Source organism: Onychomys torridus, chromosome 19, assembly GCF_903995425.1.
Source record: "Onychomys torridus chromosome 19, mOncTor1.1, whole genome shotgun sequence".
Lineage (NCBI taxonomy): Eukaryota > Metazoa > Chordata > Mammalia > Rodentia > Cricetidae > Onychomys > Onychomys torridus.
In genome coordinates this window covers 18,551,460-18,578,791 of record NC_050461.1, presented here as the reverse complement: position 1 = coordinate 18,578,791, position 27,332 = coordinate 18,551,460, and the positions used below count along the sequence as shown (strand labels likewise).

Sequence of the window (27,332 nt, the reverse complement as noted above, 5' to 3'; positions counted from 1 at the left end):
CCTAAGCAGCCTTAGACAGAATGCTGCCAGGAAACCAGACAGCTTGCTTTCGCAGATAGCCATAAGTCTGATGACATTATTATAAGTATATTTGAAACCACTAGTCAGAAAAGGAAGAGCCATTGTGTGTGTATGTGTGTGGCAGAGAGGGGGGGTGTTGGATTCTCTGTGCTGATGGCAATGATGCTGCTGTCCATAGTAATAACTTAGACCACTTTGCTTCTGGCAGTTTCTACTTTGAGTTGAGAAATGAGAAGCACAGACCGAGATTTTTCTCTTGGTAAAGTTAAGCTACCAGATAAAAATTTCTTGTGAGTGACTTACCTTCAGCATAGAAGTAAGCGTCAGCTGAGATCTTCTGATGCCAGAAGCCCTCACTTCAGATAATTTTCAACAGAGGTAGAAGAGCTTGGAATTTGTAAAAAGAAATGTTCTCCAGCTAATTTGGAAAGAATGTGAAAGGTTAAGTAGCAATTAAAAGCAAGTGAGATATCTAGCTATGTTGAAGGTATTAACACTGCCTCAAATTTTGACTCTTATTTTGGCTTTTTCTTTATGTTAAATAACATATCCTTAGATAATTAGGCCTCACTATTCTTTTAGAAGTACTTCTTTTAAAGAACAACTTAATAAGAAGGAAAAAAAATGCTAAATCCCATGTCTCCTGTTGGTAACAGCTAGGAAGAACCTGGATCTAGTCACCTTAGAGCTACTATAATGAATTCCTCCACTCAGTGTGGTCTACAGGTCACTGGAAGTCCCGGACACCTTCCCTGGGTCCACAAAGTCAAAAGTTTATGACTACTGGGGCATTTTGCCTTTTTCCTGTGCATGTTTGCACTTACATTGAGTGAGCAGCGGTGGGTACAGCTCAGCAAGAAAATCAAGACAGACACCCAGAAGTACTAATGCTCACTGTAATTTCTACCACAACAAAAATATACCAGTTTCACTGATACATGTTTAATGAAGCAGAGGAATCACTTTTGATTCTAATAAACAACAACATGCAGGTCTATGGCAATGTAATCACGAGGGTGACTTCTTGTTGTGACAAAATACCTGACCACAGCAGCTTAATGAAGGGAGGGTATGTTTGGGTTCACAATTCACAATTGTGGTCTATCATGGTGGCAAGAGCCTGTGACAGCTTTCCAGAGACACTCCGCTTTCTTTGTTCTATTTATTCAGTATGGAACCCCAGCCCACAGGATGGCACCACTCACACTTAGTTTTTCCCACTTCAATGAACCCCATCTAGAAACTAGCTCACAGGCATGCTCTGAGACCTTCGTTTCCCAAGTCTAGATCTTGCTGAGTTCCCCATTGACAGTAGCCATCCAGTAATGTGCTGTGTGAGGAAGTGAAAGTACACAGAAGCGTTTCTGATACATATGGAAAATAACAGTTGGGGGGGGCGGGGATCTTGTGTTTCAAGATTACATTATTATTCCATTATTACAGCTGTTATTGCTTGCTATGAGGTGGTTGTGATTATTCTTTCATGAGTCATCATTTTTACTTAAATGTTCAACTAAAAACAGCTAGTAATTCAGATCTAAGTAGTTTGTTCTTTTTTCCCCCTCTTTTTTTTGGGGGGGGGATGGAAACAGGGTTTCTCTGTGTAGTTTTTGGTGTCTGTCCTGGATCTCGCTATGTAGACCAGGCTGGCCTTGAACTCACACTTGAACTCACAGAGATCTGCCTGGCTCTGCCCCCTCAGTGCTGGAGTTAAAGGTGTACACCACCACCACCCGGCAGTAGTTGATTCTTAAAGTTGGAAAAAAAAATTGGTGTTGGTACCAGTCATGGCAAATTTTTGGTTTCTAAATAAAAATTAGAATTTTAGAAAGCGTGTATATATCATGACAAGCATGACTCCATTAGTTCCCTGGTAATATTGAAGGTAACATTAACAAAGGTGTTTTTGTGTTTTTATTGTGTAATGAAATATGTCAACATGGCATATCTACATAACTCAGAAAAAAAAATCAATATTTTCCAAATGACCAGTTTATGCTATTATGAAATCATGCATAACAAAAAGATCACTAAAAGTACAGGATAGTCAATAGATTTTAATGTAACCGCATATAAAAGTTTATTGAGGGGCTAGAGAGATGGCGTCATGGTTAAAAGACCTTGCTTCTGTTACAGAGGACCCAGGTTCAGAGGACCCACCTGATGACTCACACTGCCTATAATTCCCATTCCAAGAGGTCTAACATTCTCTTCTGGCTAATGAGGACACTGGGCATGCACATGATACATACACGTACCTGCAGGCACTCACACAAACACATAAAATAATTAATAATTTTAAGATCCTTGGTATAATTTGTAATCCTACATTGTAGCTAGTAGTCTTTAAAAAATACTTTAACCTTTTAAACACCATATAAGTTTTGTTGCTATATCAAAAAAAAATATTAAAATAACTGCATGTATATGGAAGTCTCTACCCCTGTGCATGCATCCAGCTGTGTGTGTGTGTGTGTGTGCGCGTGTGCATGCACGCGCAAAGGTCAGAGATTCACCTGAAGGTTCCTTGGATTCTATCCACCTTGGTTTTTGAGATAAGGTTTCTCACTGGCCTGGGGCTCCATGGACTAGGCTAGCTGGCCAGGAATATGCTTGTCTCTGCCTTCCCGGTGCTGGCATGATTAAGATATGGTCTCTTTTCCCCGCTGTATAGCTGTCTGAGATGAGACTGACTTAGCATACTCTAGCCAAAGCAGTGTATACTGATGGATCAAAGTTGGATCAGACAGGAGCATCCAGCCAGAAAAGCAAACACTAAGGAGATTGGCAAGGAAAAAAAAAAAGTAAAATAGTGTCAGTCTTCCCACTGATTTGTTTAATTTATAAAATGATATTTTTCATAAAAAACATCAGTTGTTGTTATAACTGTTACTTTTAATGAATCAACAAAAATCTTACTGAATTCTGTTTCAGTTTTTCAATGCGATTAATACTGATAGATACTATTCAAATGAGTACCTTCTTCAGAGGTCTTTAAGATCTTTAAGAGTGTGAGGGGTATTAAGACTGACATGAAATCTCTGAGACCCACTAAAATACTGGGATACAAGACAATTAGATATAATTTTCTAAAAAGGTGACCATTGTTAGAGTTCATCTCATATTTCAAAAGGTTAAGAAAAGTCTCTTTGGTTTCTGGCTTCCTTTCTTAAATTTGGGATTTAGAAGTCAATATGAAGAGGGACATTAAGAGGCAGTTACACCAGAACGTTCACCTGGCTTCACCTTCTTGGTCATCCATATGCTATGTATTTGGCTCTGTTTCCTGGTACAAAGAGTCTTTTATATTTGGATTGCTTATCAGCCAATTTTCTGATGGGAAAACAAACAGGATTGATGAGTCTCTTGTTTGCTGTCTCCCATTCTCTAACCTGTGTTCCAGCCATAAGGAAGAAATACTTCTATTTTTATTTCTTAACCTCGGCCTACTTGGCCATACCTAGGTCTTGGGGTTTCATTTGTTTGTTTGTTTGGGGTTGTTTGTTTAGCTTGTTCTGTTTTTGTTTTTCATACTTTCCTCAGCTCTTTTATCTAACTCTTGCACTAAGATCCAGATCACATGCCTTTCTTTCCCAGAAGCCTCTTTCTAGGCTCTGGTGAGAATTTAGCATCCACTACACCTCTACTTCTTCCTCTCCAGCACAACACCCTGGGTTATTTCTACCCACAGTCCCCTTCCTGATGCTCACGCACAACCAGCTTCCTGGGGAAAGTTTAAAGGTTGGTGAGCATGCCGTGGGTTTGTTTGCTAACCTAGAACACTGTACTTTGTCCTTACACAGTAATCATTTACTGAAATGTTTTGTGTGTAATCTCTGACCTTTTATTCTTTCAACAATAGTTCTGTTTACCCTTCTGAAAAGAATTGTCCCTGCTTCTTAGCTATGACTAAAGAGTATCCCAGACTACCCACAGGCAAGAAAGAGGCTTTGTGACCATTGCTCTATATGTGAGGTGTCGTGTGTGTGTGTGTGTGTGTGTGTGTGTGTGTGTGTGTGTGTGTGTGTCACTAGCACTACTAAAACAATGCTTTGGACAGATAAATTCAGATTCATATGAAGCTTATTAAAAATTGAGGAAAATTATTAATATTTTTGATCCTCTGATAGCTTGATTCTTTTACTATTTTTGTTGTTATTTTGGGTTTTTTTTTTCTTTTTTTAGATATTAGGCATCTTTTTATGGGAACTTTCCTAGCAGAAAGCATAATTTATCCCTTTAGAGAAGAACATAAGATTTCAGTAACTACTCATTTCTGTTAGAACTATAAGCCATGAAAATCCCACATTTTCGTTTTTCTGGAGTTGGTGGTCCTGTCCTTCTGTAAAATCTGGCCTCCTTCTCTCCTGTACCCACAAAGAATTTACAGAGAACTCTGTTACCACACAAACTATCATCCTGACCCTTGGAAAGCTCAATAAATAGATATGAAATTATCAAAAACATGATGTACCTTTTATTTTGATAGCCAGAAAATGTTTTCATTAGCTAACACCAAGAAATAAATGTTATTATATAACCCTTCTTTCTCTAAAATAACCGTCCCCCGATTATTTTATTAGTTCTTTAAAAGAATAGCCAAGCTTGTTCTTCCATCATTAGGGAATTGGAACCCAGCGGGGCCATGCCAAGCTGCTCCTGGCTGTTAGTTTTCCACTCTTGTTGCTCTGACTCTGAAGGGCATGTCTGGATTGCAGCCATCATTCCCTATAACTTCATTTGGCCCTTGTTATTTTGACAGTAACCGGACAGGGATTTGCTTCACCATGCATCACTTGCTCTTGTCTCCTACAGTCATGCTTACAACAGCAGGGCTTATTATTGATGAGATCCTACTTAGTCTATTTAGTTTGTGAATGTCAGAGGTTTCTGTGGTAATTTATTTAGGAAACCGTAAAGGTCATGTGCTGCTATTTTAAGAAATCAGACTTACAACTTTAAAAACATATTTTCCCTAAAATTTAATTCAAATGATTCTGGACTATTCGCAATAAGGAAATTGCATATTTAAACACTTAAAATCAAGCCCTACAAGTTGGAGTAGGTGCAGTCCTTATTAACATTGACGTAAAAGACATTGGTATCACTTAGTACTGAAGGGCATGAGGCTTTCCAGGGCCCACTGTGGACTGGAAACATGAGGACCTATCTCTGCTGTCATTGATTGTGATTTGGTGAAGAGGCAAGGTACTTTGACCACATTCTGGAAGAAAAGGTGTGGCAAAAGGTTATGAAGGAGGGGACCTTGTGAGGTTGTCAGGAAAGAAAGGTCTCTTCAAAGTATCATGTGATCCTGGGTATGGAGTCTGTCTATTTACTCAGAGAAAACAGGACCCACAGAATCCCTGAGGGAGACAGATGGAAGCTGATCCTTTTGAGGACCCAGAGTGCAAATGGCACATGGTATGGAGGAGACTGGGGTCATAAAGACCTCCCTGGTCTCCAGAAAGCCAGTGTTGAAGGGCTTTGAGTTAGTGGTGGCCAGACTGGCCTGTGAGGAGGCTGCGTGGTGGGCGTGTGGAGAGAGGCTGTCATGCTTTTTGGAATGAAGGACATGCTGACTTCCTGTCCAGCACAGTGACAGTGCTAAGCACTTTGACAGTGGAGGAACTGACCTTGCTATTCAGTTTTACTAAAATTAAGTAGAGACAGCACACCCTATGAGAGTGAAAGCAGGAAATGAGAAAACTGGCCACTGCAGCAACAAGCATAAACTGTTCTTATGTCCTTCCTGTTGCTGGGATGGAACACTCTGACGCAAAGTAAGTTAGGAGGAAAAGCTTTGTTTGGCTCACTCTTCTAGGTCACGGTCCATCATTGAGAGAATCAGGGCAGGAACTTGAAACAGAAAACCACGGAGGAACTAACTATGCTTGTTGGCTAGAACCCAGGCTTGAGCTAAACTCTCTTATACAGCCTAACACCACCTGCCTAGGGTGCTAGAGCCCATGGTGGTCACTCCCACACCAACTAACTAATAATGAAAAGAGTCTTTTGTAGATAAGCCCACAGGTCAATTTGACCTGGCCAATCTCTCGGTCTCTCATCAGGGAGTCCTTTCTCAGGTGACTATAGGCTGTGTCAAGCTGTCAGGCAAAGCTGACCAGGGCATTGGGTAGTGGTAGCTTGAGCCAGGGTCACAGTGGTGAGAACAGAGGGGAAAAGGGGAATTCAGAAGGTACACGTGGAAGGGATAGAGTGTAGAAGTCAGAACCCACTGCCTGTGGGAAGACAGAGTGAGAGAAAATGGTTTGTTAAATGACTATCTAATGGCTCTTGCTCGTTGGGGTTTACATTGCTAGGAAACTGAACCCAGAGCCTTAGCTTATGCTAGGCAAGTGGTCTGCTGAGCTACACCCCAACCACATTGACCCCCCACCTGCATTCCAGTGAGTATGGGTGGTAGGATGGAAACCTGAGCAGGAGGTCAAGTTGAAGACAAGGAAGGGAGGGAGGGAGGGAGGGAGGGAGGGAGGGAGGGAGGGAGGGAGGGAGAGAGAGAGAGAGAGAGAGAGAGAGAGATTTCTCATGCATTCAAATTTCAGCACCCATGCAGATTCCAAGTGGAGTTGTTAGCTAGGCAGCAGAACAGTTCAATTGTTTATATCTAGAGACATACTAATGTACTCCTGAACAACCAAGTCAAGAAACAGACTTTTAATCTTAGATTTAGCTTTGTGTTACGACACTCCTTTAAAGGGCCAGTTTGTTAATGTTCAAGTTCTCTCAATTCTGGGTGTGGTGTTTCCAATCGATTGCGTTTGTGGATTTTGGAAGTAGGTGTGCCTTAAAAATGAAGAGTGGTTTATACTTGATGTTTTATGATGAAAAACATGAAGGCGGGGTCCCATGTGTCCTGTGGAGTAAGATGGCTCACACTGTGCTCGCACCTGGCCTAGATGTCCAGCTTTCTTGTGGTGAATTTGAGGACACCTAGACGCACTAGGTGATCTTTGCAGTAGACCGAGCATAGTCAATGGCAGTGGAGGTGGACTGTGGGATGGAAGTGTCAGAAGACAAGCAGATCTGTTTTCGTCCTTCTTAGGACACCTGGCCTGTCCTTTCTCCCCTCAGAACACTAGAAAAATGATCATAGAGTCTTAAAAATGACATGGCCCTGAGGAGCCTGTTGTTTACTAACAACTTTAATTTTTCATGCCTAAAGCAGAGTTTTATACTTATATTTGCTCAGCTCTAACCTAGATTTTAAATATTTCAACATAGACTCTGAAACATTTTAATTTGGTTGGTGTTAACTAGAGAACCAGGTTTCTTCATTAAAAGTGACTCCACGTAATCTCTCATCATATGTGCTAAAGTCCCCTGGGGACTAGTAAGGGTGCGTCACATGAATCCCCAGCCCATCTGCTCATTTCAGAAGGCCTTTCGGAAGCAGGGAATTGGTTGGAATTTACGTGTTCCATTGAGCTGCAGCTGACAGGTTTCGAATCCTAGTTGCTAATATGATTTTGCTGCATTATCTGAATTAAAGACTGAGTCACTCCAAAATCCATCTCCCTCTCTTTTTCAGATCATGTATCTGTTGGAGGACTTGGAGACAGCTTTTATGAATATCTGCTCAAGGCCTGGTTAATGTCTGACAGGACTGACGTAGAAGCCAAGAAGATGTATTTTGATGCTGTTCAGGTAACCCAACATTTAAATCGTCTTTGCTAGTCAGCTTGAACTTACAACGTGCATATTAATCAGGCTTTAATGAAAAACTAGAGTACCTCGTGAGTGGCATGTAAAGTATTTCCAGTTAGGGAGAGCTCAATGTCTGCAGTGTATTTATAACAATAGTAACCATATTTAGGATGTTAGTCCTTAACAGATCAGTGAAAGTTATTATGTGGTTCAGTTCTCAACCTGAGAGTCGTATATCTAGTCAGGCATAGTGGTAACCCCTGGACTTCCAGCCCACTGTGGGGTTGAGGGCAGGAGGACTGCTTTGAGTTTAAACTCAGACTGGGCTACAGAGCAAATTCCAAGCCAACCTGAGCTGCAGCCACCTGTCTAAAGAATGGTAGTCATGGACCAGTTACCATTCTGGCCAACAACAGATCGCATGGAAGAGAGTGGCCCCTGAAGATGGTACTGTCTACTAACATCATAGTGTCCCTGTTATGTCCACACAGTGACGTTGATGAAGGACACATTGCTTGGAGTCTACCCCTTTCCCTAAGCAATGTGACCATGTTCTTGTCTTATAGCGACATTTTACATGATGAGGAAGGAACTCTGGATTTATACTCTGACAACTGACAGTTAAAATTCCTGAAGGTCACTGACAGTCCAGTGCTTCTGGGGTTTGACCTCATCTCCAGAGATCTAATAAAATCACAGCTAAATCCAAAAAAAACCTTAACTGTTTTCTTAAATGCACAGAGTATTTTTTATTATTGATACTGTTGATTTATAGGAAAAAATTACTTTTGTTGGGGAGAGAGAGTTGAAATACACTCTCATCTATTCCATGATGGCCTGGAACTACACAGGCAAGGATGACCTTGAACTCCTTGATCATCCTGCTTCTACCTCCCAAGTGCAGGGATTTCAGGCACTGGCCTTAAAAATGTCCCACATCATTTATTTAAAGTCTTTATCCTAAAGGTGTCATCGTCTCTAGTAGGTCTGGGTGAACGTTTTTGTTTCTGACGTAATGTAGCTAGCTTGCTTTGACCTTGCTAGCTGGATTGAGTAGTCCATTGTTTCCCTCCCTAGATCAATTGAGGGCTTCAGAGAGCAAAATAGAAGCCTCCACTTTCAGACACAGGCATCAAAACTCCTTAGGCCCCAGAAGAGCACCAGAAGAAAGCTGGGCTGTGGTCCCCACAGTCCTGTCCTCATCTGGTGGCACCAGAGAGCTCATATCTCCCAGGGTTACTTCCCTCCCTCCCATGAGGTTTCGGGGTCTCGAGTATTAATCTTAAGAATTCTTTTCAATACAATTTGGTTTGCATTGTGCCATCTAATTACCATCCTAGCAGACATTTTAACTGTGTTAATTTTAAAGTGGCCCTCTAAGGTCTTGATATTCCAAGAAAAGCCATTTTGAAATATTGTTTGAAGTATCTCCCCCACCCACCCACCCACCCCCGCCACCGCCCAGTTTCTATAACTGTACCCTACCTGACTGTTAGTGTATTCTGTTTAGACAAATAGTTGACAGGAAAATCCATTAAGAACAAATGAGGCAAAGTGTTTCCCATGACTCTTAATTATAAAAAACATTTACAATCCACTGTATATTTTCAAGTTGCAGAGCAAAGTTAGAAAAAACAAAGTTGAGTTTGAAAGCAGTGTTCTCTTCCAGAGCAAAGTTTCTCTTACCAAAGTTGCACTTCCGGGCACATGATCAATATTCCCGGATGGATTGGGAGGGACACACAGCGCCCCCCCCCCTGCCACGCCCCCTGCTGAGGAGCTACTGACAGTTGGTGGCTAGGGGAGAAAGAGTCAGTTTTCTTCAGGGTTGTGGCCACTCCTACGTTGCCCATACTCCAGGGAATGACTTCACACCTATGTACACAAGGGCAGCACTAATTAGACTCAGTGGGGTTTGGGGGTTGTTTGTTTGTTTGTTTTCTTAGAGGACATGAGGTAGGGAAGGGAGGGAGAGAGCATCTGGAAAGAGTTGGGGGAGGGCTTGGATAGTAATTGTGATCAAAATACATTGCATACATGTATGAAACTTCAAAGTATAAGCAAAACGCATTTTTTAAAGATTATGATGAGTCAGGGCAGAAATACACCTGAAGCCTAAGGCTCAGTTGACTTGGGGAGTTCAAGACCAGCCTGAAGAACATAATGAAAACAAAAAAAATCTGCCTGTATCAAGGGAAGGATACTGTGTGTTATTGTTCTGAACTGTTGAATCACTGGGGATATGGTCACTCAGTTTTAGCTTTAGATGGACTCAGATAGGATGTCTCCCAGTGTGCTTTAACTATACAATACTTTGATCCCTCAGCTGCTTATTATGGCCTCCCTGGACACTAAGAACCCATAGTGGGGCAAGATACGTGGGCAGGTGAAGTATCATTTAGGAGTTCAAAGGCCTCATCAAATTAATACAAATATGGAAGAATTAAATCACAGAGTTTAACATGCTCTTTTCCCCAGCCAATTCACTATAGATTTGACACAAAAAATATTCATTAGAGCCATAGTAGGGTATATTTACATTTTTCAATTTCGACACAAAACCATAGGTTTGGGCACAGAACTTCATCATCGTTTGTTTTAGGAGGCAGCAAGTTGGTCAGAATCATGCAAAAATAATATAGTACTTTATTCACTCTCCATAACAGGGTAATAATGTTTCTTTAATCTGTGCTCAAAAGCTATTACTCTTGCCATGTAGAAAGAATAATTTCTTGGGTGATGAACAAGTATCTGCTTGAAGGACTTTATCGCAATTTGTGTTATGAGAAGTGTAAATAGCTAAGATGTTCGGTGGCATTAAATGAGAATGAAATATTAATGTAATAACTAAACCATCAATAAAATTAGCCTAACCACAGCTAATGAGCACACCAGTTGTCATTTATTTCCTACTGGCTTACTCTCATTTGTTTATTTCTAATAAAGGTAGAGAAGGTCTCCTCTGCCCGCAGATCCATTTCCAGTCATTTTTCTCTAGCTCCCCAAATGTACTTCCTGAAACCCCTCCTTTTCTGACAGCAGTGATTGCTACAGACCCTATCCGAGCCCTTTCCTTCCTGGGTCTTGATGTGCAAATCATTCTCTATCAAAACCAAAAACTGGAAATTAGTAATTACAAACACACTTCATACTTTTTGATTTTTTTTAAATACAGAGTTTACTTCATTCTAACCTAGTTTTTGATAATATCAATAGTTCCTGGGCATAAATAAAACATGCCATATAAATCATCTTTGTAAATATTAATTTTTATCCTAGCTTTAAATATCTTTTGTTTTAAATTTTTAACTGTACAGTAATATGTTCTTTAATAGAATAAACAAGGAAAGAGCGTGACTTAATTTTTCACGTATGTGTGGATGCACATGTGAGCACATGGAAGACAGAGGTCGTCAGCTCAGGGGTCATTCCTCGGGAGTCATTCACCTCAGTTTTCTGTGTGTGACATGGTCTCTCATTGGCCTGGAGCTCACTGATGAGGCTCCCCTGACTGGCCAGCAAAGTAAGGCCCAGGCTTCCGCCTTTCTCCTCCCCAACACTGAGATTACAGCCAGGGCCACCACTCCCAGCATGTTTCCAGGCTTTACTGATGGCGCCATCTCTCCAGGCCCTCCAATCAGCTTCTTATTACCACAGAAGAGATGTAAATAAGTGACTTACCAGGGCTACTTCCAATATGGACTTCTTTAAACAAAATGCTTCAGAGTCTTTGCAATAGATAGCATTGTTCCCATGTTATGGATGAGAGTGTATACTGAGACAGACTAAATAAATTGGGTGTGGCATTCCTTGACAATGTCAGAGCTATAATTTGAAACCATATAATCTGACTCTAGAACAGCCCATCTTTGCCACTCTATTTTCCTGTTCAAGCCTGTGTGGGAGAAAACAATAATGCCACCATGCTGGATCTAAGACCCGAACACATTCTGTTCTTTTCTACAGTGGGGCTTTACAGTGGGGTCAGAGCTTTGGAGTGACTCAACCCAGACATGGCCTCAGTGTCCTGTCTGTGAGAAGGGAATGGCGTTTAGTGAATGAGAACTGTGTTTGGTCACGGAGCCAAACAAAGCCAGTGGGGCTGGAACAATAGAGAAAATTCTAACCATTAATTATGAATTAATTATGAATTAATAATGAATTAATGAAGCAGGGAGTCAAGGAAAGAATACAGAAAGCAGTAACATTTCAGATCCAATTAGATTTGTAATAACAAACTCAAATTGCAAGTAGTATTTTCTATATGTGTATATCTATACATATATATGTTTTTAATTATAGTATAAAACTGAGAGTATTGTTGGCACATACCTATATCTCAGCACTCAAGAAGCTGAGGCAGGAGAATTGCTGTGAAAGGCCAGCCTACCCTACATAGTGAGTTCAAGGCAACCAGTGATCTGTGGCGAGCGAGAGAGAGAGAGAGAGAGAGAGAGAGAGAGAGAGAGAGAGAGAGAGATATGAAAGGAAGCAATTGATTATGCAGTAATATAGAATTTATTATAAATTTGAGAAAAATCACAGACTATCAAAAATGTCTTTTTTTTCAGGCCATTGAGACTCACCTGATCCGCAAGTCCAGCGGGGGACTAACGTACATTGCAGAGTGGAAAGGGGGCCTCCTGGAACACAAAATGGGCCACTTGACATGCTTCGCAGGGGGCATGTTTGCACTTGGGGCAGATGGGGCTCCCGAAGCCCTAGCCCAACACTACCTTGAACTTGGAGCTGAAATCGCCCGCACCTGTCATGAATCTTACAACCGCACCTGTAAGTACTTGTTATTCTTCATTCCCAGGCCATTGTCCCATGCTTTGATTTCATTCAATAAAGAGCTTTGGCATAGCTATCATCAAGGAAGAGGGGGAGGGAGGGAGGAAGGAAGGAAGGAAGGAAGGAAGGAAGGAAGGAAGGAAGGAAGGAAGGAGGAAGGAGGAAGGGAGGGAGGCAGCAAGGAGGAAAGGTGGCACGGAGGCAGGGAGGTAGAAAAGAAAACCACTGTGAAATTTGATGATACTAATATCTTAAAGGAATTTAGATCTTTACTTAAAAGTCACTGCTTTTATACAAAAATACACATCTTAGTGTGTCGAGTAACAAAACAAAACAAAACAAAACAAAACAAAAAAAAAAAAAAAACGTAGGCCATACAAGTTAGGCCAGTCTCATTTACTGACCTTTGATTTACCTTGATAACACAGAGTAAGTGTCTCTGATCTGATACAAAAAGAAACTTCCCCAAAGTCCCATAGGAGATTATATGTCTGGCTTCCTATTTATAAAATAAGCATTTAAACACAAAGATTAAGTAGCTGGCCTTTTGTGACATACTAGGAGAATTCTCAACCATGAAGCTTCCAGCCACCTAGCAAAGGTCTGTGATAACTTTATAAACACCCAGTGAATGTTCAATAAATTAGTTAAGTGAGGGAAAGAAAAAATAATAATTGTTGCCATTTTCTAAAATAGATTCTAGTAGATGACTCAAATTTAGAACTATGTTGAGTATTGTGTATTATTTGTTGTATATAACTAGCCCTTAAAAGGGTCACTCATGCATCTGTCTTGAGGATGGTCAATCACTTTACAGTTTTGTCCAGATTGTAGCCTTATTCAGGAGGTAACCCTTGTTAACTGATCGCATGTGTTTTAGACATGAAGCTGGGACCAGAAGCTTTCCGATTTGATGGCGGTGTGGAAGCCATTGCCACGAGGCAAAATGAAAAGTACTACATCTTACGGCCGGAAGTTATAGAGACTTACATGTACATGTGGCGACTGACTCATGATCCCAAGTACAGAACCTGGGCCTGGGAAGCCGTAGAGGTGATGTTTTCATTTGCATATTTCTTACAGATCAGTTTCTTAGGGCAGTATATATTCAACAGTGTCTGTAAATCTGTCATGGCAACTTTTATGGGATTTCCGTAGCTCTATCAAATTTGTTCCATTCAGGACAGGCTGTTTCCAGTTAAGTCACTCCGCACTGTGGGCTTTAGCTTTGCTTCAGGGAACAATGATATAACTGTATGGCAGGTAGACTTGAATACTGGACAATATAGGTCTAGACAGAAAGATCTGGAAAGACATGTGACGGGATGAAGTTACCCTAACTGTAGAAAGAGTGGTTTCTTTATTCTACCAGGACACTGGGTAGCTTCTGGATGCTCAGTGCTGGCGCTGTCTCCTTGAAGTCCACCGCTTCTGAATCCATGCCTTTCCTATTGGTCTTTGGGCTTTGACAACACCCTGTGTTTTCACCCAGGGTGAGCCATCTGCTTAAATCTAGGAAGAACTCAGAGAAGAGTATCCCTTGGGCAAGGTTCTTCACCAATGGTTCTTCACCAGTTGGATCTCTATAATCTGTCTCAGTGTGATGCTTTAGTGGTTTTTCTTGGGTCCCTTCCTACCACACATGGAGCATCATCTCCCTAATCTGTTGCGTTAGGTGCCAGAGGAGCCCTGGGCTACATACATCCAACCATGTCTAGTGTTAAAGGCTCTTGCTCTAAAAGGGGGGTGAGGAAACATGGAGAAGAAGAACAAGCAAATGCTTTAGTTGGGTTCTGTTCTCTCCATCTCCTGTTAGAAGCTAGCTGCTATCAACAGTGATCTTGAAAGGACCTCTCTCAGCAGATCTCGGGAAGTCCATGCAAGCTTAGCTAATAAATACCTTAGGAAGCCACTGATGAACCTTCCTTACTACACTCTTCACTTCGTGTGTCTGGTATCACTAATCATCAGTCATTTTAAGTAAAATATTCAGTTTTCTAATTATATTCAATCAGTAGTGATTCCACTGGTTTAAATTTACATTTTCCCCCTCTGGAAGCAAATGTGTTAAAAGTGAATTTCGAATAAGCTTCAGTGATAAGAGGCTGGCTGTGACATGGCCTACAAAGGCCTTATGAGCTTGAATTGAAAATACTGGTTTAAATTGGAAACATGGAGAATAACTTATTTCATCAGCTCTGACACCGGGGCTGGGGGTGTGGTTCAGTTGCTAGAATGCTTGCACTGTATCACGTAGGGCCTGGGTTCTGACTCCGGTACCAATGCACTGGGCATGGCAGTGCACACTAGCATCCCAGCACTCCAGAAACAACAGAAGCTCAATGTCATTCTCAGCTATGTGCTTAGTTTGAAACCACCTCTAGCTACATGAGCTCCTATCTCAAAAAAGAGTTCGCTTACTGTGCAAGCATGAGAACCTAAGGTCAGATCTCAAACCCCCATGTAAAAGCCAGGGAGGAAGGGTTGATCCTGTTACTCATGCTCACAGTTCAGAGGTACGGTCCATGGTGGGGAGGTCAACCAGGCTGCAATTTGAAGCAACTGATCACACTGCTGAGAAGTGCTATTGCTCACTGACCTCTCTCTACTTATATAGTCCAGGATCCCATCCAGGGAATGGTGCCGCCCACAGTGGGTGGGTCTTCCTACCAAGTACAAGATAATAAAGATAACCCCCACAGACGTGTCCATCTCACAGATGGTTAGAAAGTATATTGAGGTAACAACACTATCACACACACACACACACACACACACACACACACACACACACACACATACATGCACACACATAGATTTTTTTTTTTGAAAGACAGTATCCATCTCCTTATTTCTGCTATGTAGATATTCCTCATCAATTCAAAGACTTTGTATTAAAGGAGACAGAATGTATTAACTATCAAGTTGTTCATTCCATATTTGAATGAATGGAGGTTGTTTTGAAGCCAGAATCCATAATGTTTGGTGGATTGGAGCTCTCTCTTCTGCACTTCAGTTTTTTAATTCTCTGAAGATAGCGAGTTCTACCAGCTTAGACCGACATGGTTTCCAGCTGTGGGTCTTTCACAGATTGGCTGAGTAACTCAAGAGCCCCTCTGCAAAGTGATTTCCCCTGCCAAGGGCCAGTTGTTCTCTTAGTGGAGTCATGACACCTTTGGCCTACACTGAAATCATGGTCAAACAATGTTAGTCCCCTGTGCTGAGTGCAGGCTCCTTCACACCACACTTTTTTCACTTCTCTCTGTAAAGTATTTATAACCCATCATCTTGCTCCACAAAAAAGAAAGAAAAACACCTTTTCCCAGCACTCTTTCACTGATAGACTCAGTAAAATTGATTTCCATGTCTTCATCAAATAGCATAATTATTTCAAATAAGTTAGGGCAGTGTATATACTCCTGAAGCCCACCTTCCTGGGTAAATAGCAGCCCACCAATCATACTCATTCGAGCACTTGTGAACCCACCTAACAGAAGTAACCTGTAGCCGGTACTTAATTTGCTATCTCTCGGTAATGGCGAGAACTGTATTGCATTTGTCCCAACTGAATATGTGGCAGCTGGCGGAAGATTTATCTGAATAATAGTTGTGCCTGTTTATTCATACCAATTAGGTAATACCTCGTCTAACCCACAGAAGACAAGAGCTCATGAGCTTTGGCTTTCCTCACAGTTTTCCTCCATGTCTCGGACCCCACCCTTTCCTCACCAACATTCTGAGTCTGAGAGCAGTGTTTCTCTCCCATTCCTGTTTCTAATCCCCCCAGGCTTGATCCTGCTTTCCAAACACTTGTCATATGTTTGTGATGCCTGGGTCTTTGTTTTTTGTCCTCGAGACCAGAGCAATCTCAAGCAGACAGCCTTGGTGGCATTATTGCTTGGGGTTGACTCTTGCAAATCTCCGTGGATTGACTATCCAATTCCTATCTTCACAGCAATGCTTCCTAAGGGTCTGCCTCGTTTTGCTGTTTATTGACTTACTCGGCCCAACCCCAAGTTATAGTCAGTTAGGGTCAAGATTATCTTCCATCCACGGGTTCAAGCTCCAGTCACTAGAGACGGTCTCCATGTCCTGCCCTCTACTATTTGCACATTGCAGCACCTTGGGCCCCTAATAAGATAAACCCTTACCCAGAATCCCTAGAGGCTGAGCCTTACCAGAGCAGACTAAGGAAATGAGCTGTCCAAGATGTGAGTGCTTCCACTGCTAAGAAACTGCCAGAATCAGAATCCGTCCTGTAGGCCCAGGAAGCCTGTTGTTCCCAGTTTCACAGTCCTGATGTCTTAACATTTCGACTTTTGTTTGAAGATTTTGCTATTCGCACATATTAACTGTACAAAATAAGAGGACTTCGATAGCAGTTCCAGCCCGTGCATACGAGTGCGTTGCTCCTGCATTTAGACTTTGACATGGGGTACTTGGTTTTATGAAAAGTATCAAGTGTCCTCCACATTATCCTCACTTGTAAATTATTTTTAATTTATACGAGGCCTCAAAAACGTAAAAATACCTGGGGTGCTGAAAAGCCGTTGTACTGTGGCAAGCATTTATTTACTGCCTTTTCTTCTCACTGAAACCCTGTGTTGAGAGCACTACCCATATTAAGCAATTTCTGGCTCCACAATTAGAAAAATCTAGACTTGAGGTCAGTGTCCCACTCTCCCCAACTTGCGTTCTTGACTGTTGTCTTAGTTAGGGTTTACCATTGCTGTGATGAAACACCATGACCAAAAGCAAGTAGGGTAGGAAAGATTTGTTTTGCTTACACCTCCACATCACTGTTCATCATTGGAGAAAGAGCAGGAACTCAAGCAGGGAAAGAACCTGGAGGCAGGAGCTGATGCAGGGGCCATGGAGGAGTGGTGTTTACTGGCTTGCCCCTCATGGCTTGCTCAGCCTGCTTTCTTATAGAACCCGGGACCACCAGACCAGAGGGGTGCCATCCACAATGATCTGGGCCCACCCCCATCAAGATGCTCTACTAGTTTTGCCTACAACCTGATCTTATGGGGGTAGTTTCTCAGTTCTCTCCTCTCAGATGACTGTAACATATCGAGTTGACATAAACTAGCGAGCACAAATATTGTGCCTGTTGCCCAAAGAGACCTTACGGAAGGAAAAAGAATGGGTATGCACTATATCCAAAGGCAACCCTTTATGTCTTTTCTTTTTCTGATTTTTTTTTTGGGGGGGGGGGGTTGGTTGCTTGAACAGGTATATGGCTGGATGAGCAGATAGTTGGGTTTTTGTTGTTTGCTTCACACAGAGTATCACTTGGTAGCCCAGACTGGCCTCAAACACAGTCTTCCTTCCTGAATCTCCTACATGCTGAGATTAGAGGCATGTGCCCCTGTGTCCATCTGCCAATTCTTTACCAAATGAGAGAACTCATGGAAACTTCCATAGACAGAAAGAAGAGGTAATCACTGTGCCTGGCTGGCTCAGATGACCATCACCCAAGAGCTTCAAGGGAATAACCAAGAACAGGTTTTGTGATTAGGACAGTTTTAAGGGAATACCTGGAAAGTGGGTCCCATTATATACCAGAATAACCTCACAGGTTTCTTTTTTAAATGCTGACCTTTTTCCCCCTTTACAGATAAATTTTGGCTCAGTCCATGTATCGAATACTTGGCTGCTTTTGATAGCCCTTTCTATCAAAAAGGGAGAGAAAAATAATAGGAATTGGAAGTTGCCTTGAGGGTTCTCTCCCAATTTTGTCTTCTTGTATAATACTTAGAATTTAATTGAAGCATCTTTTTAATCTTATCATTTTCATTTCCTAAAAATAAATTTTAAGTACTAAACCATGGGGAATTTTTCTTTTCTTTGTTCATATAGCATGCTGGCTAGATTTCCTTTCACCTAGCAATTAAGTCCTTCTCTTCATGAATCACTGCTCTCTTTTCTTCTACCTCTGTCCCTGATATGAAATCCAATGGCCTCGTTATCAGTATCAGCTGATTGAGGCTGAGCACTAGGTACAATATCCCTGCTTGCTCATGAACCATCGTGGCTGCTACATGCTTTCTCTTTCTTCTTTTCTGAGCTCCATTTTTAAAGCATATTTTTTTTCAAACCCCTTTTCTAGCTAATGAAAGTTTTTCATAACTAACTTGAAAAGACATGTAATGTTGGGAGGTATGGAATATGATTATAAGTGTAAGAAAAAAGCATAGCCAGGGAACAGTTTAGTTAGTATAATACTTGCTTTGCAAGCATGAGGACCTGAGTTCAATCTCCAACACTCCCACAAAAAGCCAGGCTCAACAGCATGCACCTATAATACCAACATTGGGGAGATAGAGACAAGAGGATCCCTGGGGATGGATAGCCAGTCAATCTAGCCTAATTGATTAGCTTCAGACAAATGAGAGACTTTGTCTCAAAGGAGGTGATTGTCTTCATAAGATTGACATTTAAGGGAGGCTGTTCCCCAGCCTCCATACACACATATCTACCCATACATGAACACACATGTATACACATATGTAAAAGAGACAAGATTGTGATTCATAATGTAAATAGAAATTAGAATGGGAAATTAAGAGTAACTTTACCTTGCTTATATACCTTTCACTATTACTCTTATGGTATTATGATTTTAATCTCAATCCATGCTTTTTTGTGTGTATACAGTTTTATTAGTTGTCTCACTGCTTTGCAAAATAGCCAACAAAAGCAACTTAATACAGAAAGGATTTTTTAAGGTCATTGTTTGCAGATGTAGTCATCATGGTGGGGACAGCATAGTGGAGGGAACTTGGAATGGCTGTTTATGTCCACAGACATGATTCAGAGAGAAATGAATGCTTTCTCCTGTTTGTTGGACCTGCATCCATAGTACCACACACAATGAGAGTGAGACTTCCCTCCTCAATGAAGTCCTCTGAAAATGCCCTCACAGACGTACTCAGAGGTATCTCTCATAGGTGATGCCCAATCCATTCAGTAGACAGTGAAACATCACAAGTCCAACCTTTGACAACTCAACCTGATACTCAGACGTACTTTAATCTATATAGTATTTTACCCCTGAAAAAGCTCATGGCCATCTCACAATGCAAAATGTGTCATTTACCTCCTAGAATCTATCCACTAAGTTGTAACAACTCTAGCTTTGTTCAAAAGCAGAAGTTCAAAATCTTGAGACTACAGACAATCTTTTAACCATCTCCCTCTCTAAAATCAAAATTCCATGTTGTGTACCTTCAATATACAGTGACAAAGAGGAAATGTTCCCATTCCAAAAAGGAGGAATGGGAGGGTAGCAAGGAAAGACCTTGCTAACAAGACCAAAACCCAAGGGAGAGAAAAACAAAACACCTCCAGCTCCATGCTTGACGTCTAGGGATTTCAGTAGCATAATCTGGGATCCAAAAGCTTTAATTAAGCCTGCTTCTCGAGTTTTGCAAACTGCAGCACATGTACCCTCACCTTGGATTTTTTAACTTAAAGCCTACTGTTATCCTCAAAAGATGGCCAACAGTCTTGGCAACTCCAACATCTTGGTATCTCCATTGTAATTCAGGCTTCACAGCTCTAAGCAATGGATTCTCAGAGCCACCTGGTAAGACTCCAACTCTGCCAAACACTGTTAGCCCCAGTCACTTTCTGGAACCTTGATGTAAGACTTAGTTACCCAGGAATTCTTGCATTTTGCATGCCTGAAAAGCCACCAATAGTAGACAATGCAGCTAAGTTCTGCTGCCAGCTCAGGAATTATCTGGCTCCCCTCTGCCTTAACTGTAGTGACCTCTGTGTATGTTGGTGGCTGAGCATGGGGGAGCATTCTCCAAGGCAGTTATTTTTCAGTGGGTGATCTCTTTAGCAACATTCTCAATTCAAGCTTTCTCCTTCTAAATTAGTTCTACAAATTCCAACTTTGTATGATGAGTCTTGCCCTCAGGGAACCTTTCCCGTAGGCTCAGGGCAAAGTGTGAAATTTCTTAGATATGGTGATCTGGCTAACATTTTTAAGGTCTTTCTGCTGTACTCTCTGCTCTTCCTCACTGTAAGTCTGGATACACGCACTACATGCTGTGCTGTCTTCAGATTTCCTCCACAAAACAATTTAGTCCACTGTGCTCGAATTCCAGGCTTACTCTAACTTTTCTGGACATCAGAACAGTGCAGCCAGATTATTTGCAGAATATAACACCAATAACTTCTAGAATAAAACTCGTTCCTAGTTTTATTTATTCTTGTTCCTTTCTACGTCATCATGAGTTGGACCTCCTCTGTCTATGTTTTTCCCAGGAGGGCCCATTAAGCTTTGCTTATGGCACTGTAGGGCTTACCTATCCAACCTCTCCATGTTCCTCATAGCCCCACCACCAGCCATTTCTGAGAACCTACATGTCACATGACTAGATTTATCACAGCACTGGCCCATTCCTCAATACCAATTTCTCTGTTAGTCCTTGAACTTGTTGCTGTGAGAGAAATACCCAACAAGGATAACTTAAAGCAGGAGGTGGAACATGGCAGCAGAAATGGAAGGTCGCTGGTCACACTGCATCCAGAGCCAAGAATCAGAGAGCAATGAATGTTGGTGCTCATCCTTTCTCCTGTTTTCCTTTTTATTCACTCTGAGACCCCAACCAATAGATTGGTCCCACCCATATTTGTCAATGAACTCCCCTCCTCAGTTTCTTTCTCTGGAAACACCCTCAGAGGCATGGCCAGGGCTGAGTTTCCTAAGTGATTGATTCTACATCTAGCCATGTGAACAGTGAGGATGAACCATCTCAGCTTTCCGTGAATCAGGACAAGGTTTCAGGTGCAGTTTTCTGCAGAGTGGGAATTTTTAAAGAATTAAATATAAGATCTAAAATAAATAAAACTCCTGGAAGAAAATGTTGAGGAAAAAAATCTTCTTGCTATTAGATTGTCGATGGCTTTATTGGATTCGACACTCACGGCACAGTAACAAAAGTCAAATAACTCACACAGGACCATATCAGTCTATAACATTTCTGCACAGCAGAGGAAACAACCCACCTAACTAAAGGAATAGGACATGGACATTATTTTCAGCCATTTGCTATCACATAACCTACATGCTGACTTTTTTTTTCTGACCGTATTCCCATAAGATGTTATTGCCTCATAGTGTTATGGCTGACTTTTTATAAGTACACTCTGTGACTATATCTTATAAGAAGTTAATATTCAAAACGGTGAATTCATAGATCTCAGTGATGAGAGATAACCCCTTTTGAAAATGGGCAAAGAATCTCAGTAGGCCAAAGAATCTCAAAAGAAGACATACAAGTAGCCAAAAACCATATGAAAAAGGTCCCAGCATCTCTCATCATAGGAAATGCAAGCAAAGCCATGGTGAGACCACCTCACTTCTCTGAAAATGGCTATTATCAAAAAAAAAAAAAAAAAAATCAAGAGATTACCAGGTGTGTCCCCATTTTTTCACATCAGTGGCAATATAAACTGGTATGACCATCATGAGAAATAGTGTGGAGGTTTCTTTAAAAATTAAAAACAGACCTGTCATAAGGGGAAGCAGTCCCATTTGGGGGCATATATCAAAGAAAATACAATAAGATCTAAGGGTTTTCTGCAATCTCACTTTTGTCACAGCATGATTCAGAGGAACCAACATATAGAAGCAACCAAATGCACCACAGTGGATGGAGAAATAAAGATGTGAGACACACATCCAATGGTGTTGAAAGATAGTACCTCCGTGTAGTGCTTAGGATAATTAACTTAACAGGAGTAGAGAACAGAGGGACCATTACCAGGAACTCGGGAGGAAGAAGAAAAGGACATTTACTGGTAAAAGGGTTTGAAAATTTCAGCTAAAAGATGAAAGCATTTCAGAAGCTTACTATACAGCTTGGTGATGATAGTGAATAGCAGTGTGTGGGTAGCTCTCAAGGACTCTCACCACAAAAAAAACCCACTCGTGATGCTATGGATATGTTGATTAGCTTGATGGTGATAGCTGTTTCACAATCTGTACATTAAGCAGCACATTTATACATCCAAAATGTATGACATTTTTATTTGTCACCAATATATCAGTAAAGCTAAGAAGTATGAAACACAGAAAAATAAAGAGGGCTTCTAGGGAAAACATCTACAAACAGTAGACAGTTCATTGACAGATAACAAAATGGAAGGCAGGCTTTTTAAGTTTTTACATTTTCATCCCTCCGCTGCCAACCCATCTCCTTTCCAAATACTCTGTACCTCCACACAGTTACAGACCATGTCTCTCTAAACTTCTAGAGTCATCAGTGAATTCATCCCGTTTCTTCTCTATCATGTTAAAGAAAAAAAAACAAAAAAAACAAAAACAAAAACAAAAAACGTTTCGCACTGCTTTCTAACTTTTCAGTTCTATTACTTATATCGTTAGTAGTTCACTCTACTCCACTAGTTTTGATCCCAGAGGACTTAACCGGAAAGACATAGTTAATATATTCTGATCAAAGTAGAAGCGTTTGGGGTCCAGCACACTTTCTTGACCAGTGTTTCATAGCCCCAGTTGACATTGAGAGCACGCATAGACAGAGACCAGCACACTTGCTCTATAAAGGGCATGCAGAGTTACATCATTTCTACCACCATTACTCACCGCTATCACTGTGGTGCAGAAACAGCCACAGACACTGTGTAAGCAAGTGAAGATAGTCTAGCCATAGTTCAGTAAAACTTTGCTTACAGAAATAGACAGTGGGCTGGACATAGCAGCTGGGCTTTGATTTGCCTTGGCTTTAATCTAGAGCATTCTTTCTCATCCTGAGGGTTGCAACCCTTTTCGGGAAGGTCAAACGATCCTTCAACACAGGGGTCACAGAAGACCATCAGAAAACACAGATATTTACATTATGATTCATAACAGTGGCAAAGTTACAGTTATAAAGTACCAATACAAAGAATTTTATGATGGGGGAGGTGTCACTACATGTCTTAAAGGGTCGAAGCATTAGGAAGCTTGAGAACCACTTTGGGTCTGCTACTGTTAGGAACTGCAATGTAAATATCTGTGTTTTCCAATGGTCTTGGGCAACCCCTGGGAAAGGGTCATTCAATCCCCAGAGGGGTTGCATCCCACAGCTTGAGAGCTACTGCTCTGGACCAAAAGTCAAAATGAGTACAAATTTTTCCAAAACCAAATGTGGAAGTGTTCTTTTGAGGCAAGATATATAACACATAGGTCATAATTTTTTTTAATTTTTCTATCAAAAACTCTTACAAGCTGTCATTCCCTTTGAAGTCTTTTTTTATCTGAGTCTACAATCTAATAAAAAATTGCTAATAATAACTTTACTGATTTCTCCCCTCTTCTTGGCATTTCAGGCTCTGGAAAGTCACTGCCGAGTGAATGGTGGCTACTCAGGCCTACGGGATGTTTACTTTGCTAATGAAAGTTATGACGATGTCCAGCAAAGTTTCTTCCTGGCAGAGACACTAAAGTAAGTACAATTGTCCTCAAACTGTGCTGAGGCCCCTAAGGAGATCTTCATGATGAACACATTCATCATATACCAAATGTGACTGATGAGTGATCTCCATTCCAGTTCAGGTGTGTTGACATCACAGTCTGTGTCTGTGCAGGGATCTCAGGTCATTACTGAGTTGGATGACCTGGAATTACTCCACATGGTTCTCATACACTAGCACTCAAAGCATGAATAATGCCATGTTAAGGGCTGTGGGTGTTAGAATCGACTGACATCTGTGGTTCTCTACAAGCAATAAGAGACACAGTTGTGTTTTGTGACATACTTTCTTGTGGCCTTATAGTCTCTTTTCTTTTTTCCTCTCCAGGTATTTGTACTTGATATTTTCTGATGACGATCTTCTTCCACTAGAACACTGGATCTTCAATACCGAGGCCCACCCTTTCCCTGTTCTCCGAGAAGAGAAAAAGGAAATTGAGGTCAAAGAGAAATGAGAGACATTCTCTATTTTACTCTGCTTCGTTCCCTCACTGCATACCTTAATAATTCCTTTCCTGGTCATCAGACACATGATGAACTCTTATTGATCGATAAAAGTCTATGATTATCCTAAGTTCTAAAATTGTTTTGCAGTCTTTTACGTTCATTATCATAAGCCTCGGTGGACCTCAATTGCTTATTACTTTGTTATTCAGCTAATGGATCCACTGATTTTTTTTTTTTTTAAGGAATCTATTGTTTCTGGAGTTCATGAAGTTGTGACATCATTTTCATGAAACAGAATAGAACAGTCTACCAGTGACCTCTTAATTACGATTTGATTTGACTGCAAAACTTTTTCCTCCTCTATGAGGAGATGGTGTCTGCTTTAAGCTGTAATGTTTTGCCATGTTGCAAAAAGCCATAATAATAAATTAAGTATTAAAAAAAAGCTTTTTTGTTCCTTTTCAAGTTCATATTAATCTGGTTTGTCTATCCACCAGAGACAGATCTTATAACTGTGACAGCCTCCTGGCAGGTCTATCGTTATTTGATAGAATGTCTTCTAAAGTACTCTGTTCACATTACAATTCAAATGAGAAAGTCATCCCAGAAGAGTCAGCCACACTGACCTCATTTCATTGCAAGCACAGTGTGTTTTAGGTTTGGATTATGTTAGGGTTTCTGCACTTTGGAATTTCTTCCCTATTTTGACTCTCAATGCTCTGTGCCGTCTCTGTATCACGTACCGCTTAATTTCTTCCATTCCCCACGACACAGCAAGGAGAGCACTTGAGTTCTGCAGAGCACCCCTGCTTCTGAATTCCAGTTTTGGAAGGGAAACGATGAGACCCTTAACCTGCCAGGCTTTGCTCTGAACTGACTCCGTCCTGGAATCTGGTCTCTAAAAGGAGACTGAGAATTTCATATGACTAGTTCATGTATTTGTACTTTATCTCTGGCTTTTCTTTAAGGAAAGGAAACATTGCCCTTGGTTCAGATTTGAAAAGGGCTCTTCCCAGATGTAGGTAATTACTTCACTTCAAGCTTTCACCCAGTGAAAGAAACTTTGCCAATTTATCTATTCGTGTTCAACTAAGGAAAATCTAATTAGCTCTTAAGAACACAGTGTGCTTAGTGTGGTTACATTCAGCATAAATATCTTAACTTAGAAATAATTTATAGGAATGGACACACTCCCTCATAATTTGATCTGTAGCAGATCAAAATGATTATATGATTCTTCCACACCTCTTTTTGAAATATGAAAGATTTCCCCAAGAACAGATTTAGTGATAGATTGCATTATCACACCTGCTCTTTATATGAAAAATAGAATGTTATTATGTGTGTACCAAGGAACAAAGATTCTAACCACCTCGATTTCAACCTATTATGGTCAACAATGATAACAAACAAATTGTACAACCCCATGGATTAGACTAAAGTATACATTCCTGTGCATTTATAGTCTTCCAACTTTCTAATTTTATCAGGTTTCATGTTGTTTGACCTACTTATTTAAGACAGTTATTTTGTTAAATCTCAGTAGACAATAGTTTTACCCATTTCAGCTTTGGGGAGGGTTTCAAAAAGTGTCATTTAGGATTACCACCTGTGTGGCCTGATTGCTTCCAGTATTGTACATTAGAATACACCAAAATACATAAACTAGTTAAATTAGTCAATGAAAAAGATCCCTCAGTATACCCTGTGGCTGTGTTAACCTCTGAGAACCATAGGAACCTGTGCCCATAATCTATTTCATCTGTGGAGTTCATGAACTTATGATGTCACTTTCATGAACCTAAGTAGAAGAGGCTCCCTTGACCCCTTAATTACAACTTGATTGGATTATAAAACTTTTCCCTCCACTAGGAAGAATGAGTGAATAAGAAATCTTTCTTTCCCCCAGAGCTCTGAGGTAAAATATTGAAATTTGCTGCCTAAAATGTGGCCATGTGTATTTTGATTATAATTTTCACTGTCCTTGGAGTAGTTATTTAATTCATTTTCTTTGCATTGCAATTTGAAGGAGCACACGAAGCTGGTGAGTATTGCTGCATCAGGTGGGATTTTAAAGTCGGGTCCTGTGTACCCACTACGTTGTGATGTATCTTGGTTTCCTAGTATAAGCAGGCAAGAAGCTGAATCACAATGTTGCTCTCCAATGGCAAGAATTGCCTTTCAGTTTGAAAACATGGATTTTTTTTTTCTTAAATGCTAGATTCCAGAACACCAAAAATGTAAACAAGATAAGAGATTAATATTATAGTAATATCATTGAATTAAGCTTATATTTTGTGTTAATTTTAATCAATTGAAGTCACCAAATAGATACCAACTCATTCTTTTTCAACAAAACTGTGTGGTTTAATTTACATGTATAATCCACATCCTTAAAGGTAAACAGTTAAAATAGCACCCACTTTTGTGTTTATGAAATATGTTTTGATATAGTTTATGCAGTTAATATTATAAACATAAGTTGTATGCCAATTTATAGAACTCAATGACTACTCTATCAGGATTTTTTTCATGTGTATTATCCATTTTTACATTGATTGTTTTTGATTTGTTCATGATTGCACTCTGTCATTTCCAACTTTATATAAATCTCTGATGTTATGGGAAACAATAGATTGACACATAATTTTTAAAGATTATATTTGTAAAATTTCTCTATTGTGAATAAAGTCTTTTAATATATCTTCTCCTATGTTATATTTTTCTGACTTTAAGGATACTTCTGTATGTGTACATAGGTGAGTATATATGGTTGCAAATGGAAATAACCAATCCTACTAACAATTACATACCTTAACAAGGAAACATTTCCCATTAAAAACTTTATATTGAGAATGATTTGGTACACACAGCCTTTGGCTAATTGGGTTAGCGTACTAGGAATCTAAC

The 27,332-nt window shown here is 40.5% G+C and overlaps 1 protein-coding gene across 1 annotated transcript in view; it reads left to right on the top strand.

Moving 5' to 3' along the window:
- The window catches only part of Man1a1 (mannosidase alpha class 1A member 1), a 172,855-nt gene extending 145,725 nt beyond the window's left edge, over positions 1-27,130 (top strand). The window contains exons 9-13 of the mRNA XM_036168983.1: positions 7,574-7,689; positions 12,261-12,480; positions 13,364-13,536; positions 23,833-23,948; positions 24,304-27,130. Of these exons, the coding sequence (XP_036024876.1) occupies positions 7,574-7,689; positions 12,261-12,480; positions 13,364-13,536; positions 23,833-23,948; positions 24,304-24,430 (752 nt within the window). The 3' untranslated portion in view covers positions 24,431-27,130. The remainder of the gene's footprint in view (positions 1-7,573; positions 7,690-12,260; positions 12,481-13,363; positions 13,537-23,832; positions 23,949-24,303) is intronic.
- Positions 27,131-27,332: the final 202 nt, after the last annotated feature.